This window comes from Diplotaxodon limnothrissa, linkage group LG20, assembly GCF_057381915.1.
Source record: "Diplotaxodon limnothrissa isolate DT_005_m linkage group LG20, D_limnothrissa_male_GT1.1, whole genome shotgun sequence".
NCBI classification, from domain to species: Eukaryota; Metazoa; Chordata; class Actinopteri; order Cichliformes; family Cichlidae; genus Diplotaxodon; species Diplotaxodon limnothrissa.
In genome coordinates this window covers 20,358,393-20,374,470 of record NC_140615.1, presented here as the reverse complement: position 1 = coordinate 20,374,470, position 16,078 = coordinate 20,358,393, and the positions used below count along the sequence as shown (strand labels likewise).

Genomic DNA, 16,078 nt, shown 5'->3' with positions numbered 1-16,078 from the left:
AACTTGTTGGCAGGACATCTAAACAGCAGGAGGAGGAGTTCAGTTGACCTAAGATGTCCTCCAGGTCTTTGCTGTTAATAGGGTGAAACTGTTTCATGGTGTTTAAACAGTTTTTCGGTGGACACAGTACATATTCTGTCATGAACCGGCTGTGTGGAGGCAGATGAGGACCCAAACGCAAAACTCACGGAGGCAGGAACTGAACTCAAAATCATTGCTTTATTGCAGGTTTCACAAAGGAACAGAACTAAACTGGGAATACTAACAGAAAACCGTGGGAACACAGAAAGACACACAGGTTCGGGGAGAAGACATTGACGACACGACACTGACCTGATGGAGACATGCACATAAATACACAGAGGGTTAACGAGGGAAGTGGGAGCACACGGGGAACACAACTGACACAGATAATCATAACGAGACAGGGCAGGAGTGAACACAACATGACGCATACTGACGAGAGACTGTCAAAGTAAAACAGGAAGTACACAGAGGTTCAGACAGGAGGAGAGAGAGCACGGGGAGAACACAGACATAACAGGCTGGGGGAAACATGGAATAAAACACAAGGAGAGACGAGGGCTCATAAATACACAGAGGGGCACACAGGAGGTAACCAAATAAGGAACATCTTAATTAAATAACCTAGGAACCAAGGCATAAATAGGGAACAAAATACAAAAACACACAAAAACTAAGAATACTGGGCCAACATGGCCCAGGACCATGACATATTCTGGATCTGCTGTTGATGTACCAATTGCTTGTCTAATTTTTTGGATTTTTTCTGTGAAGAATTTGGCAAAGTTATTGCAGGCCATGGTCGAATGAAGTTCAGCTGTCACTGACACAGGAGGGTTTGTTAGCCTGTCAACTGTAGAAAATAAGACCCGAGCATTATGGCTGTTTTTAGTGATGATGTCAGAGAAGTAGAACCTCCTTGCACTCCTCAGTTGTAAATTATAATTGTGAAGTTTCTCTTTATAGATGTCATAAGGAACCTGGAGGTTTGTTTTTCTCCATCTGCGCTCAGCTTTCCTACACTCTCTTTTTTCATTTTTCACTAGTGTGGAGTTTCTCCATGGAGACTTTTTCCTTCCAGAGATAACCTTCACCTTAATGGGAGCAATAGTGTCCATTACATTTAACATGTTAGCATTGAAGCTATTGACGAGCTCATTGACTGACCCTCTGGACAGGTCAGGTGTTAATGGGAAGACCTGGTTAAAAATTGTACTACTGTGTTCAGTTATGCACCGTTTTGTGATCACTGTTGTTGATATATTTATGTGGGCTGAGATTTTACTTTCAAAGAAAACACAGTAATGATCAGACACGCCCACATCAGACACAGTAACCTTTGAAATGCTCAGGCCCTTGGAGATCAGTAGGTCAAGAGTGTGTCCTCTATTATGTGTGGCCTCTGTTACATGCTGAGTCAGCCCAAAGTTGCCCAGAGTGTTACTCAGGTCTTTAGTCCCTTTGTCCTGAGGGTTGTCCACATGGATGTTAAAATCCCCAACAATAATTACACAGTCGAAATCAACACAGATCACAGACAGCAGTTCACTGAGGTCATTAAAAAAGTCTGTGCAGTATTTGGGAGGCCTGTAAACATTAAGAAACAACTTTGGATGGGGCCTTCAGCTGTAAAGCCACATATTCAAAAGACTGAAAACGTCCAGGAGATAGCTGCTTACATTGAAATGATTCATTAAATAAGACAGCAACCCCTCCTCCTCTCCTGCTCACCCTGGCCTCACTGATAAAACTGTAGTTAGGAGGAGTCGTCTCGATGAGAACAGCTCCACTGTTACTTTGGTCCAACCAAGTTTCAGTTAAAAACATAAAAACAAGGCTGTGCTCAGTGATTAAATCATTAATTAAAAATGTTTTCCCAGCTAAAGATCTAACGTTTAATAAAGCCAACTTAAGTGTTTTAGAGGTATTACTTGTCCCCTCGTGTTTGGGAGCAGTCTGTGGCACACAAGGTATGTTTACTATGTTTAAAGATCTTTTAGAGTGCAGCTCTCTGTGTTTTGACCAGGCCACGTGTCTCCTGTCACCTAAAAGTACAGAAATTTTAAAACCTTCTAGTAAACAGGGTCCCAGCTTCTCCTGGGAAAAGTCACCACTGTCATAATCCTCGCAGCCCGGACCCTCCACACATCAGACTGCGGAGACAGGGCATGAAGGTGGTAAGGAGGAACTAAGGGGGGCGAGGCTGGGCAATGTGACTTCGATTGCTCTGTTGAGGGTGGGGCTCGATGGCGAACCTTTGGCTGCTCTGGTGGGGGGTTTATGGGGGACAAAAAGGGATTGGGACAAAAAGGGACAGGCGAGAGAATGACAGGGGAGGCTGTCAAAGTTCAACATCAGTAACTTAGCGCACACAGCTGTATAGAAACTCCGTTGTGCTAGCTAGCACGCAGTACGAGTTATTGTAACTGTCAGCACAACGAAAATAAACTACACCTAAACTCGGTTTATATCTGACCTAAATAGAGTGCAGTTCATAACTTCTTACCTGAAATTTTTGCTTTCAACTAGAAAGCAAAAATTTCAGAAGAAATTTTAAGTGTGCCTATGCCGCTGCCAATGAGTGTAGTTTGCCATTCAAACGGCTACAAAAAAAAAATCCAAATAAGGGTAGACAGGCCGTACTACTGCTGGCATACCACTAGAGTGAGCCAACACACCACAAGAAGAAGAAGAAAGTGTGTACATTATTGTACTTTATTGAGCCCCGTGGGGAAATTGCTCTCTGCATTTAACCCATTCACTCAGTGAAGCAGTGGGCAGCCATTACAAAGCCATTACTCACAAATTAAGTGAGTGAGCCAACACACCACAAATTAAGTTTCACTTTCCTTCCCATTCATTTCAATGGGCAAAAACTTGCATTTAAATATTCATATTTAAAAAACCATAGAAGTAATAAACACCAAAAGTCATAGCACACCATTCCTGATCCAGCCGCACAAAATGATATAACATATATGAAGCTTGTGTCAAAACTGTGGGATGGTGGTGGTCAGAGGGCCCGGTGGCGCCTGTGTCCGGCAGCCTCGCCTCTGTCAGTGCGCCCCAGGGCAGCTGTGGCTACAATGTAGCTTGCTATCGCCAGTGTGTGAATGTGTGTGTGAATGGGTGGATGACTGAATGTAGTGTAAAGCGCTTTGGGGTCCTATGGACTAGAAAAGCGCTATACAAATGCAGGCCATTTACCATTTACCATGAGTTGTCAAAGGAGCTTGCAAAGAAAAGCGTCTGGACTTCTTTAAGTTGCTTGAAGACGTTTCACCTCTCATCCGAGAAGCTTCTTCAGTTCTAAGGTCAAATGCTGGAGAGTCCCAGATATAAACCTAGTGGGAGTGACCCCCCACAGAGGGACTGTTACGACCCCCTCTGCTAGGCGTCAGGGAGGGAGTAACATACACGAGCCCCCCAACACAAAACTGAGTAAAGCAAAAGGTTTTAATTACAAACTTTAAACAGAAAACCGACAGGGCTGTGCAACAGACCACTGGGCAGACAATTATTACATAAAGAAAGAACAGTCACGAGTAAAAGTTAAAGGGTAACTAAGGCAGGCTGGCCGCACACAAAATAAAAGCTAGGGTTTTAACTAAGGCAAGCCAGCTTCACAAAATCCTACTCACAGCCCGCTAGCAGCTCAAAACTCTAATCAGGCTAAGTTTAAAGCATGCACCAAGGTTCGACAAAGTTCAGCAATATGAATAAGTTCAAAAAAGATCGACGAGGGAGGCACGAAGGGCAAACTGCATGTTCAGTCCTAAGCAGCAGCCACTGAGTGAAGGACCTCCAGCCTTTTGTAGCCACAGGTGGGTACGATCAGCCACTGATTGCCTCTTGGAGCATCATGGGATCCCGGGGCAGCCAATCGTCCGTGTGGTCTGGCACACTTCATTCTGCATAAGAGAGGGTTGGCACGGGTCTCCCAGTAACCAATCACACACAAGTCCTGGAACACATTGATTTACCTAGAGGAAGGCGGGGCCACCTGAGGCCGGAGGCCGTAACACCCCTCCCCTTAAACCACCAACTATGTCGGGCAGAAGCGGACGTTGCAGAGTGTGAACAACAACAAAGAACAAACACAGTAAAACATGTTTACAAGCGGGACAGACCATCAGCTAAAACATTTTCAGACCCCCTTTTATGGCGAATACTTAAGTTGTATTCCTGCAACAACAGAGCCCAGCGCATAAGGCGCTGGTTATGATTAAACATACGAGCAAGGAACACAAGTGGGTTGTGGTCGGTGTACACAACAAGAGGCAACATGCTGGACCCCAGGTACATGTGAAAGTGCTGAAGAGCCAACAACAAAGCCAGGGTCTCCTTTTCAATGGTGGAGTAGTTTAACTGATTTTTATTGAACTTGCGGGAAAAGTAACAAACGGGGTGGTTCAAACCCTGCAAGTCTTCTTGCAACAGCACTGCCCCAGCCCCGACAGCACTGGCATCAACCTCAAGTTTGAATGGTCGCGTCAAATCAGGTGCAGCTAACACAGGAGTATGGCAGAGGAGGGCTTTTGCACTCTCAAAAGCATCCTGACACTCACTTGACCAGCCAAACTCAACCTTTGGGCTGAGTAGGTCAGTCAATGGCTTGACTACAGAGGAGAAATTCTTACAAAAGTTTCTGTAGTAGCCCACCATCCCTAGAAACCTACGCAACTCATGCCTGGTGGTAGGTGTGGGAAACTCTTTAATCACTGCCACTTTGGCATCTATGGGCCGGACCTGTCCACGTCCCACCTCCCTGCCTAAGTACGTCACTGTAGCTTTGGCAAACTCACTCTTAGCTAAGTTGAGAGTTAGAGTAGCTTGAGCCAAACGGTGAAATACCTGCTGTAACGTTTCCAAATGATCTTGCCATGTTTCAGTGTAAACTACTAGATCATCTAGGTAGGCACTGCAGTTGGACAGGCCACGGAGGACTTTATTTACTAGCCTCTGGAAGGTGGCAGGAGCGTTACACATGCCGAACGCCATGACTGTGTATTGTAGAAAATCATCAGGTGTAACAAAGGCAGAGATGTTAGAGGCACGTTCAGTTAAAGGGACCTGCCAGTAACCTTTAAGAAGATCTAACTTTGAGACATACTGAGCAGTCCCAATACTGTCCACACAATCCTCAACTCTTGGGAGAGGATGTGAGTCAGCCACAGTCACAGAGTTCACCTTCCGGAAGTCTGTAATAAAACGGGGCGAGCCATCTGGCTTAGATTCCACTATACAAGGCGAGCTCCAGGGGCTTTGACTGGGCTTCGCTAAGCCATGTTGCAGCAGATAGTCAGCCTCCTGTTTCATGAGCAAGCACTTATGGGGACTGGCTCGATAAGGATGCTGCTTAATAGGTTTAGCTCCCTGGACATCGATGTCATGCTCTAGCACCGTAGTGGAAGTTGGCACATCCCCGAATAAACAGGTGTGTTCCCTAATCAAGGCAATTATGTCTTCTTGCTGCTCTGAAAACAGATGCTCAAGCAAACTCGGCAATGCCTTTAGCATTTCAGAGTTAGGCAGACGGGGTCTAGAACAGGTGGGATAACGTAGTTTTAACCCATCAACCTCGTCCACCCCTCCTTCCTCTAGGTGGCTTGAGGCTACAATAGGAGCACAGAACCCAGCAGGCTCTGGCGTTGACCGAGGATGGTACAGTTTCAACATGTTTATGTGACAGACGCGTGTTTTGCGTCTGCGGTCGGGAGTGCAAATTACATAATCTGTCTCCCCTCTCTTTTCACAAACTTTAAAGGGGCCACTATACCTAGCAGACAAGGTTGAGCCTGGAACAGGCAAGAGCACAAGAACCTGGTCCCCCACCTGAAAGGTTCTTTTAACAGAAGCCTTATCATAATGGCGTTTCATCTTTCCCTGTGAAGCGGCAAGGTGCTGTTTAGCCAGAGCGTTGGCTTGATTCAAACGCTCACGGAAGTGCTTTACATAACTGCTGACATTCACTTTGAAAACCCCATGTGGGCTCAAAAACGCCTCTTTCAGAGCTTTGAGGGGTCCCCGTGGCCTATGGCCAAATACCAGCTCAGAAGGACTAAAACCAAGTGACTCCTGAACGGCATCACGGGCAGCAAATAACACAAATGGAACACCCTCATCCCAGCTCTTTTCACTCTCCAGGCAGTATTTGCGTAGCATCGTCTTTAAGGTCTGGTGCCACCGCTCTAATGCACCCTGCGATTCAGAATGATACGCAGAGGACACGACATGCTTGACACCTAGAGTGCTAGCCACTTGGTTGAACAACTTAGACTGAAAGTTTGAGCCCTGGTCGGTCTGTATGACCTTTGGCAAGCCAAACACTGAAAAGAATGTTGTCAACGCCTTAACGACTGCTTTTGCTGTAACCTTATGTAACGGGACAGCCTCGGGGAAACGGGTAGCTGCACACATGATTGTGAGAAGGTATTGCTTTCCTGATTTTGTTCTAGGTAGTGGACCCACACAGTCTACTATGACATGGTCAAATGGCTGATCCACTACAGGAATGGGACACAACGGAGCCAGGGGTATGACCTGATTAGGTTTACCTGCAACCTGACATACATGGCAACTGTTGCAAAATTTAGAAACATCACGCTTCATACCAGGCCAAAAGAAATGTTTTAATAGTAGCTGGTATGTTTTCGTGATGCCCAAGTGTCCCGACCACTGGCTTTCATGAGAAAGGGCCAGGATCTTTTGCCGGTACACAGAGGGAACTACAATCTGCTTGACCTTACTCCAATCTGCACCTTCTGCACCTGGTGGAGACCACTGACGCATTAGAACATCATGTTCTACAAAATAGGCTTGTTGCTCTTTCTCGACTTGCTCAGCACTTACCGTACGTTTGAAACAGCTCTGTAGTGTTTCATCAGCTAATTGAGCTGCTGATAGCTGGTCTCTAGTCAAGGGCAGCAAAGAGACCTTAGGAAATGGATCAGGCTCCTCAGGTTTCACAGAGTCTGGGGGTGACAGAACATTGTTTCTGTTAGTGGGCACATCATTCTCCCCGGAAAATGTGGACATCAACACAGAATCAGAGAGGGCAATATCAGTATCTTTACGAGCTTGTGCTCGAGTAATTGCACAGGCTGGATACAGCCCAGGGGGCATAGAAACATCAGAGGCTTTCTGATTCAGGGGGGTTGTCTAAAACCTCCAGACGAGGGAGCACTACCCCTCCTGCGATATCATTGCCCAACAGCATGGCCACACCCTCTATTGGCAAGGCCGGGCAAACAGCAACAGGGAAAAATCCTGTAGCAAGGTTTGATTTAATAAAAATTCTGTGAACTGGTCTGGGAGCGTAACCCATCTCTATCCCCCGTAGAACAGAATTAAAACCACATTCACTTTCAGCAGAAAATGGTAATACACTTGAGAGGATGACAGTTTGAGAACCTCCAGTGTCCCTTAAAATACGCACAGGTTTTAACTCAGATGGATTCTCTGTTAGCGATACTGAGCCATCAAAAATGAATGGTTTGAAACAGGGGTCTGGCACCCTACCACCACAACCATGGACCTCATGACGGGCCTCAGCTTTTACAAAACCCACCCCTTTGGGTTGCTGAGCATTTGATGTTTTGCGTTTTAAGGCTAAACAGTCAGCAATCACATGTCCAGTTTTATGACAGTAAAAACATTCACGGTTTTCCCTAGACCCAGACACTTTAGCTGTGTGGCGCTGTTGCACAGGGCTAACCCGTGGCTTCTCACTGTCAGTAAACGAGGCTTTATGAGTGAGTACAAACTCATCAGCAAGAACAGCAGCAGATGCGAGTGACGTCACTTTCTGTTCATTCAAATATAGCACAATACGCTCAGGAATGCACTTCTTAAAATCCTCTAACAAAACTAATTCGCGCAGAGCGTCATAGTCACTCGCTTTTGAAGCAACACATCACTTATCAAAGAGAACCCCCTTTTCTCTTGCAAACTCCACATAAGTTTGAGTTGGCAATTTCTTTTGCTGGCGAAACCTTTGCCTATAGGCCTCGGGAACTAGCTCATATGCCTGCAAGACAGCTGTTTTAACGCACGCGTAATCTAAACTGTCCTTTAAAGAAAGTGCAGCCACCACCTCTTGGGCTTTGCCGGACAGTTTGCACTGTAGCAAAAGAGGCCAAATCTCACTAGGCCACTGCAGCGCGCCAGCGATACGTTCAAATGCTGCAAAGTATGTATCAACCTCAGTTTCTCTAAAAGTGGGCACTAAAGAAATGCACTTATTAATTTTGAAAGCAGAAGCGGACGAGGAGGTGGGACCGGAATTGTCAGCAGAGACAGATGAGGCTTGAGACTGAGACTCCAGCTCAAGCTTTCGGAGCCTAACGGCTTTGTCTGCCTCTATTTCCAGCCTTCTTATTTCGAGCTGAACCCGCCTGTTCTGAGACTTCTCCTCAGCCTCCAATTGGAGACGTGCCAGCCGCACCTTCAGCCGAGCTCCGTCTCTGCCTTCTGAACTCCCAGAAGAGAGTGGGTCATAGCGAGGAAGCGTGCGCGGCGTTTTTCCCCGCTCATCCCCCTCACCATCCCCACTAGAACCATTTTGGCCCTCTTCAACTACGGCAGCTTGGCTTGGCACACCAGAGACCACAGGTGAAACAGGCACTTGAAGCACACCAGCTCCCACCAACTTGTCCACCACTAAGGCTTTTATATCACACTTACGGAGGGTTTTTGAAACCTGCAGCTGAAAGTGATCCACAATTTGCAGCAAATCATTTTTGCGACAGCTATTAATAACCTCAAGAGATGGGGCAGCTATAAAGTGCTGTAAACAAAACGCAGCCGACATAGTGCTTAATCTCTAGTGATAAAACAAACACCCCCCCCCCTTTTCTTCTTTTTTTTTTATTTTTTTATTTTTTATTTTTTTAACCCCCACTCCCAGGAACAAAGACCCCCTATGAGGGATCCCGGACGAGCCCCCACTTATGTTACGACCCCCTCTGCTAGGCGTCAGGGAGGGAGTAACATACACGAGCCCCCCAACACAAAACTGAGTAAAGCAAAAGGTTTTAATTACAAACTTTAAACAGAAAACCGACAGGGCTGTGCAACAGACCACTGGGCAGACAATTATTACATAAAGAAAGAACAGTCACGAGTAAAAGTTAAAGGGTAACTAAGGCAGGCTGGCCGCACACAAAATAAAAGCTAGGGTTTTAACTAAGGCAAGCCAGCTTCACAAAATCCTACTCACAGCCCGCTAGCAGCTCAAAACTCTAATCAGGCTAAGTTTAAAGCATGCACCAAGGTTCGACAAAGTTCAGCAATATGAATAAGTTCAAAAAAGATCGACGAGGGAGGCACGAAGGGCAAACTGCATGTTCAGTCCTAAGCAGCAGCCACTGAGTGAAGGACCTCCAGCCTTTTGTAGCCACAGGTGGGTACGATCAGCCACTGATTGCCTCTTGGAGCATCATGGGATCCCGGGGCAGCCAATCGTCCGTGTGGTCTGGCACACTTGGCACGGGTCTGGGGCCGGAGGCCGGAGGCCGGAGGCCGTAACAGGGACAAAAGGACCCCCTGATGATCCTCTAATCGTCTGAGCCAAGGTGGGAAACTGGGCGTGGGTCCCAATCAGCCAGAGTTTCGGGTGTGTTCATTGTGAAACCTGGCCCCAACTTACCCTGGATCCAGATGAAACCATGGTGTCCTTTGATGTAGTCTCTCTCTTCACTTGCATACCCACCACGGAGGCCGTGGAGACTGTCAGAAAACGACTACAAGAAGACAGCTCCTTGGAGGACAGGACCAACTTCACACCCGATCAGATTTGCACCCTGTTAGACCTCTGCCTCACCACTACATATTTCAAATACAACGAAGGCTTTTACAGACAAAAACATGGCTGTGCCATGGGCTCCCCCGTGTCACCTATTGTAGCCAACCTTTACATGGAGGAAGTGGAAAGGAAGGCCCTTGGCTCTTTCAAAGGAAGAGTACCTAGCCACTGGTACAGATATGTGGACGACACCTGGGTCAAAATCAAGACACAAGAAGTGGAATCCTTCACTGCGCACATTAACGCTGTGGATAAAAACATCAAGTTCACCAGGGAAGACACAAAGGACAACTGTCTGCCTTTCCTGGACTGCGCTGTGCACATTGAAGAGAACGGCAAACTCAACATCGAAGTTTACCGGAAGCCCACACACACGGACCAGTACCTCCTCTTTGACTCCCATCACCCTCTGGAACACAAACTTGGAGTAATTAGGACCCTACACCACCGGGCAGAACATGTTCCCTCTAAGCCTGAAGGGAACAAGAAGGAACACACACATGTAAAGGAAGCACTCAAAACGTGCGGCTATCCTAAATGGGCGTTCTTAAAGTCAGCAAAGAGGCACAGAAAAGAAGACCAGACACCAGCGAGGGAGGATAAGAAGGACAGACGCAACAACATTGTCATCCCCTATGTAGCCGGTGTATCAGAGAAACTCAGGAGAGTTTTCTCCAAGCATGACATCCCAGTGTATTTCAGACCCAGCAACACACTCAGACAGAAACTGGTTCACCCAAAAGACAAAACGCCAAAACACAAACTTAACAATGTGGTGTATGCTGTACAGTGCAGCGAGGAATGCTCAGACCTCTACATTGGAGAGACCAAACAGCCACTTCACAAGCGCATGGCACAACACAGAAGAGCCACCTCCACAGGACAAGACTCAGCAGTCCATCTGCGTCTTAAGGATAAAGGACACTCTTTCGAGGATGCCAATGTTCACATTTTGGACAGAGAGGACAGATGGTTTGAAAGAGGAGTGAAAGAAGCCATCTATGTCCACTGTGAGCGACCATCTTTGAACAGAGGCGGTGGTTTACGACACCAACTCTCTGCCATCTATAATCCAGTTTTGAGATCCCTTCCCAGACGCCTTAACGCCCACTCACATCCTGGGCCATCTGACCTCAGGAATTCGCATGATAAGGTGGGGCCAGGTTTCACAATGGACACACCCGAAACTCTGGCTGATTGGGACCCACGCCCAGTTTCCCACCTTGGCTCAGACGATTAGAGGATCATCAGGGGGTCCTTTTGTCCCTCTGTGGGGGGTCACTCCCACTAGGTTTATATCTGGGACTCTCCACCATTTGACCTTAGAACTGAAGAAGCTTCTCGGATGAGAGGTGAAACGTCTTCAAGCAACTTAAAGAAGTCCAGACGCTTTTCTTTGCAAGCTCCTTTGACTACGATGACCTGGATGACTGAGAACCTTCACAGACATGTGGGATGAGTTACACTCCAAAATTTCAGGCGGAAAAAGGAAAATAACTAGAAAAAATTGCATTTCCTGCGAAAATGCTGTGTGGATGCCTTAACGCTGAAGATGTCTGCTGAAAAGAGTTGAAAAAGTTGAAAGTTGAAAAAAAAAATGTTGCCCTGAGCAGGATTCGAACCTGGACCTTTTGGTTTCAAGGTAGCTACACATCTCACTGAGCCAAAGTCATGCTCACAAAGAAGAGGTGGAGATGCTGACAATTGCGCTGAAATGAGCAGAAGCGGCTTAGAATTGTGCTGATAAGAGGTGAAAAGGCTGAAAACTTTGCAGAAAAGAGGTGAATCAGCAGAATTTCTGCTGAAAGAGTTTTTTTCTGAAAACGGCAGAAACAACTGAAAATTTTGCTGAAAAGAGTTGAATGAGCAGAATTTCTGCTGAAAAAAGTTGAATGAGCAGAATTTCTGCTGAAAAGAGTTAAATTGGCAGAATTTCTGCTGAAAAGGGGTGAAAAAGCTGAAATTTGTGTTGAAAAGAGTTAAAAAGGTTTAACTGTTAACTGAAAAAATTGTTGCCATAAGCGGGATTTGAACCCGGGCCTCCCAGTCCAAGAACGGATGCTCATCTCACTGAGCTAAAACACAGGTCAACCCGGTAAGGAAAATCAGTGAGGCCACTGATAATATGGCAGAAATGGGCAAAAAAAATTGCAAAAAAAATTCAATATCTCAAAAAGTATAGAAGTTATGAGCACCAAAAGTCATAGCACGCATTAGCAGAAAGAGCAGAATTTTTTAAGATTTGAACAGTGAAAATAGCACAAAAACTGTGGGAGTAGTTAAGCGCCAAAAAGTGTACGGAAGCAACTAGAATAAAATAGTGGATTAAAGAATAAAGAGAAACAGGAACTCAATAGTGTGCCTGAGGCATCCACACAATAACTAGAAAGCAAAAATTTCAGAAGAAATTTTAAGTGTGCCTATGCCGCTGCCAATGAGTGTAGTTTGCCATTCATACGGCTACAAAAAAAAAATCCAAATAAGGGTAGACAGGCCGTACTACTGCTGGCATACCACTAGAGTGAGCCAACAAACCACAAATTAAGTGAGTGAGCCAACACACCACAAATTAAGTTTCACTTTCCTTCAGATTCATTTCAATGGGCAAAAACTAGCATTAAAATATCCATCCATCCATCCATTCGCTTCCGCTTATCCTTTTCAGGGTCGCGGGGGGCGCTGGAGCCTATCCCAGCTGTCATAGGGCGAAAGGCGGGGTACACCCTGGACAGGTCGCCAGTCTGTCGCAGGGCATTAAAATATTCATATTTAAAAAACCAAAGAAGTAATAAACACCAAAAGTCATAGCACACAATTCCTGATCCAGCCGCACAAAATGATATAACATATGTGAAGCTTGTGTCAAAACTGTGGGATGAGTTACCCTCCAAAATTTCAGGCGGAAAAAGGAAGATAATAATAACTAGAAAAATTTGCATTTCCTGCGAAAATGCTGTGTGGATGCCTTAACGCTGAAGATGTCTGCTGAAAAAAGCTGAAAAAGTTGAAATAAAAAAAACAAAAAACATTGCCCTGAGCAGGATTCGAACCTGGCCCTTCTGGTCTAAAGGCGGCAATTCACCTCACTGCACCAAACTCATTCACACAAAGAAGAGGTGGAGAGAGTGACAATTGTGGTGAAATTAGCAGAAGCTTCTTAGAATTGTGCTGATAAGAGGTGAAAAAGCTAAACATTTGGCAGAAAAGAGGTGAATCAGAAGAATTTCTGCTGAAAAGAGGCAAAGAAGCAAAAAGATGAGCTGAAAAGAGGTGTAGAAGCAGAAGTACTTGCTGAAGATGGCTGTATGTGTAATGACACACTGGAGAGCAGTGACACACAAGAAAGCAGAGCGCATGCAAGCAGGGAACATGTGTAGCAACTGTCACAGGTAGGATTCAAACCTCTGCCACCGGGTCTCACGGCAGATGCCCTACCCTCTGAGCCAAATGAGTTCTGGTCACAAGCAAAGATATGATGAGAGGGACAATGTGCACTGTGGAGCAGAAGCTCAAATTAGCAGAAAAGAGGTGAAGAGGAAGAACTTTGTTGTGAAATGAGGTAAAGAAACTGAAATTTGTGCTTAAAACAAGTGAAAAAGCTGAACTCTGAAATCCTGCTAAAACAGCAGAAGAGGCTGACATTTTTCAGCTACTCATTGAGCCAAACTGGTTCTCACGTAACTGAAAAAAGGTGGAAAAGCTTACAATTCTAATGAAAACAGCAGAAGAGGCTGAGATTTGTGCTGATAAGAGGTGAAAATGCTGAACCAATCAGAGGTACTGCTTCTGTCTGCTTCATCAGGCTGTGTACTTGTATGTATTTCTGCCATAGACTGTTAACAAGAATCTGAGGTCCATATTAGAAAAGCTGCTAAAATCATAAAACTTTGCAGAATTGTAATAAATTATCAATATGAATTACCGGTCTGTGATAGTGTATAAATTTGTACTCAAAAACTAGGTGGGATAGAAGCATAATTCTTGCACTGGGTGAATCAGCGGACTTTGGTGTACTTTGACTACGATTTACATAGCTCTTTGTATCTCCGTCGCGGAGACATGACGAGAGAAGAAATGGCTTAATTTTCGGAGTTTGAAAAATGAGAGGAGGACAGATTTCCACCCCTCAAACATGTTTTTGCAGAAACACTGTAATTTCGCTTAAATAGTATGAAATAGCAGTAATACTATGATTTGGCAGAAATACTACTTTTTAGCACAAATACTATTGTACAGAATGGTGTACGTCAGTTTAATGCTGGGTGGTGCTGCAATAGTAACTATCCTCGGTCAGAAGGAGAGGCTGACATCCAGGGATTAGATTACCACAGGTGGAGTTTATTGGCGGTCAGATGGATGGTACAGGGAGGCATGGCATACAGTAGGAGGATGTGGAGAGGTGATATGGTGTGGTTTCTATGATTAAGAACACTGGCAACAAATTCCTCCACTACAAATCAGTCTGATACCACTTCTTACAGGGTTCACGTTTACTAAGGCACTACCCAAAAGGCGCCACAAGAGGGCACTCCAACACAAGAGATGACCTATTTACACTGTAAACACCCCCTACTTAGCCACTACATACTACAGTGATATTACAGTATACAAATTCACACAAATACTATGATTTGGCAGAAATACTATGACTTAGTAGTAATACTATAACATAACAGTTCAATGTTCTTGCACAAATACCACAATATGGCAGAAATACTATGTTTTAGCATAAATACTGTGATTTGGTATAAATACTACGATTTGGCACACATACTATATTCCGCAGATACACTATAACATAACAGATATTCTACGACTTAGTAGTAATACTATAACATAACAGAATTATTAATTGGGCACAAATACCACAATTTGGCAAAAATACTATGATTGGGTACAAATACTATGATTTGGCAATAATACTGCATTTTAACACAACTACTGAGATTTGATTGAAATACTATGATTTTGAAGAAATACTATTACTCCATACAAATACGATGCTTTGGGACAAATACTATGTTTGGGTTCCAATACTATGATGTGCAACAAATACTATGATTTGGCACAAGTACTATGATTTAGTACAAATACTATGATTTGGCAGAAATACAATGCCTTAGTAGTAATACTATAACATAAGAGATATACTATGGTTTTGCAGACAAACCAAGTTTTCTGCACAAATACCATGATTTGGAACAAATGCTATGATTTAGCAGAAATACTAAGATTGGGTACAAATACTATGATTTGGCAATAATACTGCGTTTTAACAACAACTACTGAGATTTGATTGAAATACTATGACTCCATACAAATACGATGCTTTGGCACAAATACTATGATTTGGCAGAAATACTATGACTTAGTAGTAATACTATAACATAACAGATTTCCTAAAAAAAACTATGAAATTGCAGTAATTCTATGACTTGGCAGAGATACTACGTTTTAGTACAAATACTATAACAACGCAGAAATACTATGACTTAGTAGTAATACTATAACATAACAGTTCAATGTTCTTGCACAAATGCCACAATATGGCAGAAATACTATGTTTTAGCACAAATACTGTGATTTGGTATAAATACTACGATTTGGCACAAATACTATATTCCGCAGATACACTATAACATAACAGATATTCTACAACTTAGTAGTAATACTATAACATAACAGAATTATTAATTGGGCACAAATACCACAATTTGGCAAAAATACTATGATTTGGCACAAATACTATGATTTGGCAATAATACTGCATTTTAACACAACTACTGAGATTTGATTGAAATACTATGATTTTGAAGAAATACTATTACTCCATACAAATACGATGCTTTGGGACAAATACTATGTTTTGGTTCCAATACTATGATGTGCAACAAATACTATGATTTGGCACAAGTACTATGATTTAGTACAAATACTATGATTTGGCAGAAATACTATGCCTTAGTAGTAATACTATAACATAAGGGATATACTATGGTTTTGCAGACATACTATGTTTTTGCACAAATACCATGATTTGGCACAAATGCTATGATTTAGCAGAAATACTATGAATGGGTACAAATACTATGATTTTGCAATAATACTGCGTTTTAACAACAACTACTGAGATTTGATTGAAATACTATGATTTAGAAGAAATACTATGACTCCATACAAATACGATGCTTTGGCACAAATACTATGATTTGGCACAAGTACTATCATTTAGTACAAATAATGTGATTG

General features: G+C 43.9%; 1 protein-coding gene across 1 annotated transcript; it reads right to left on the bottom strand.

The window, feature by feature from the left end:
* Positions 1 to 7,939: 7,939 nt before the first annotated feature.
* On the bottom strand, positions 7,940 to 8,836 carry LOC146610802 (uncharacterized). The gene is made up of 2 exons (XM_085345082.1): positions 8,603 to 8,836; positions 7,940 to 8,563 (listed from the first exon to the last, which is right to left on the bottom strand). Exons 1-2 carry the CDS (start codon positions 8,834 to 8,836, stop codon positions 7,940 to 7,942), a joined length of 858 nt encoding a protein of 285 aa, XP_085201208.1.
* Between the last annotated feature and the right edge of the window lie 7,242 nt (positions 8,837 to 16,078).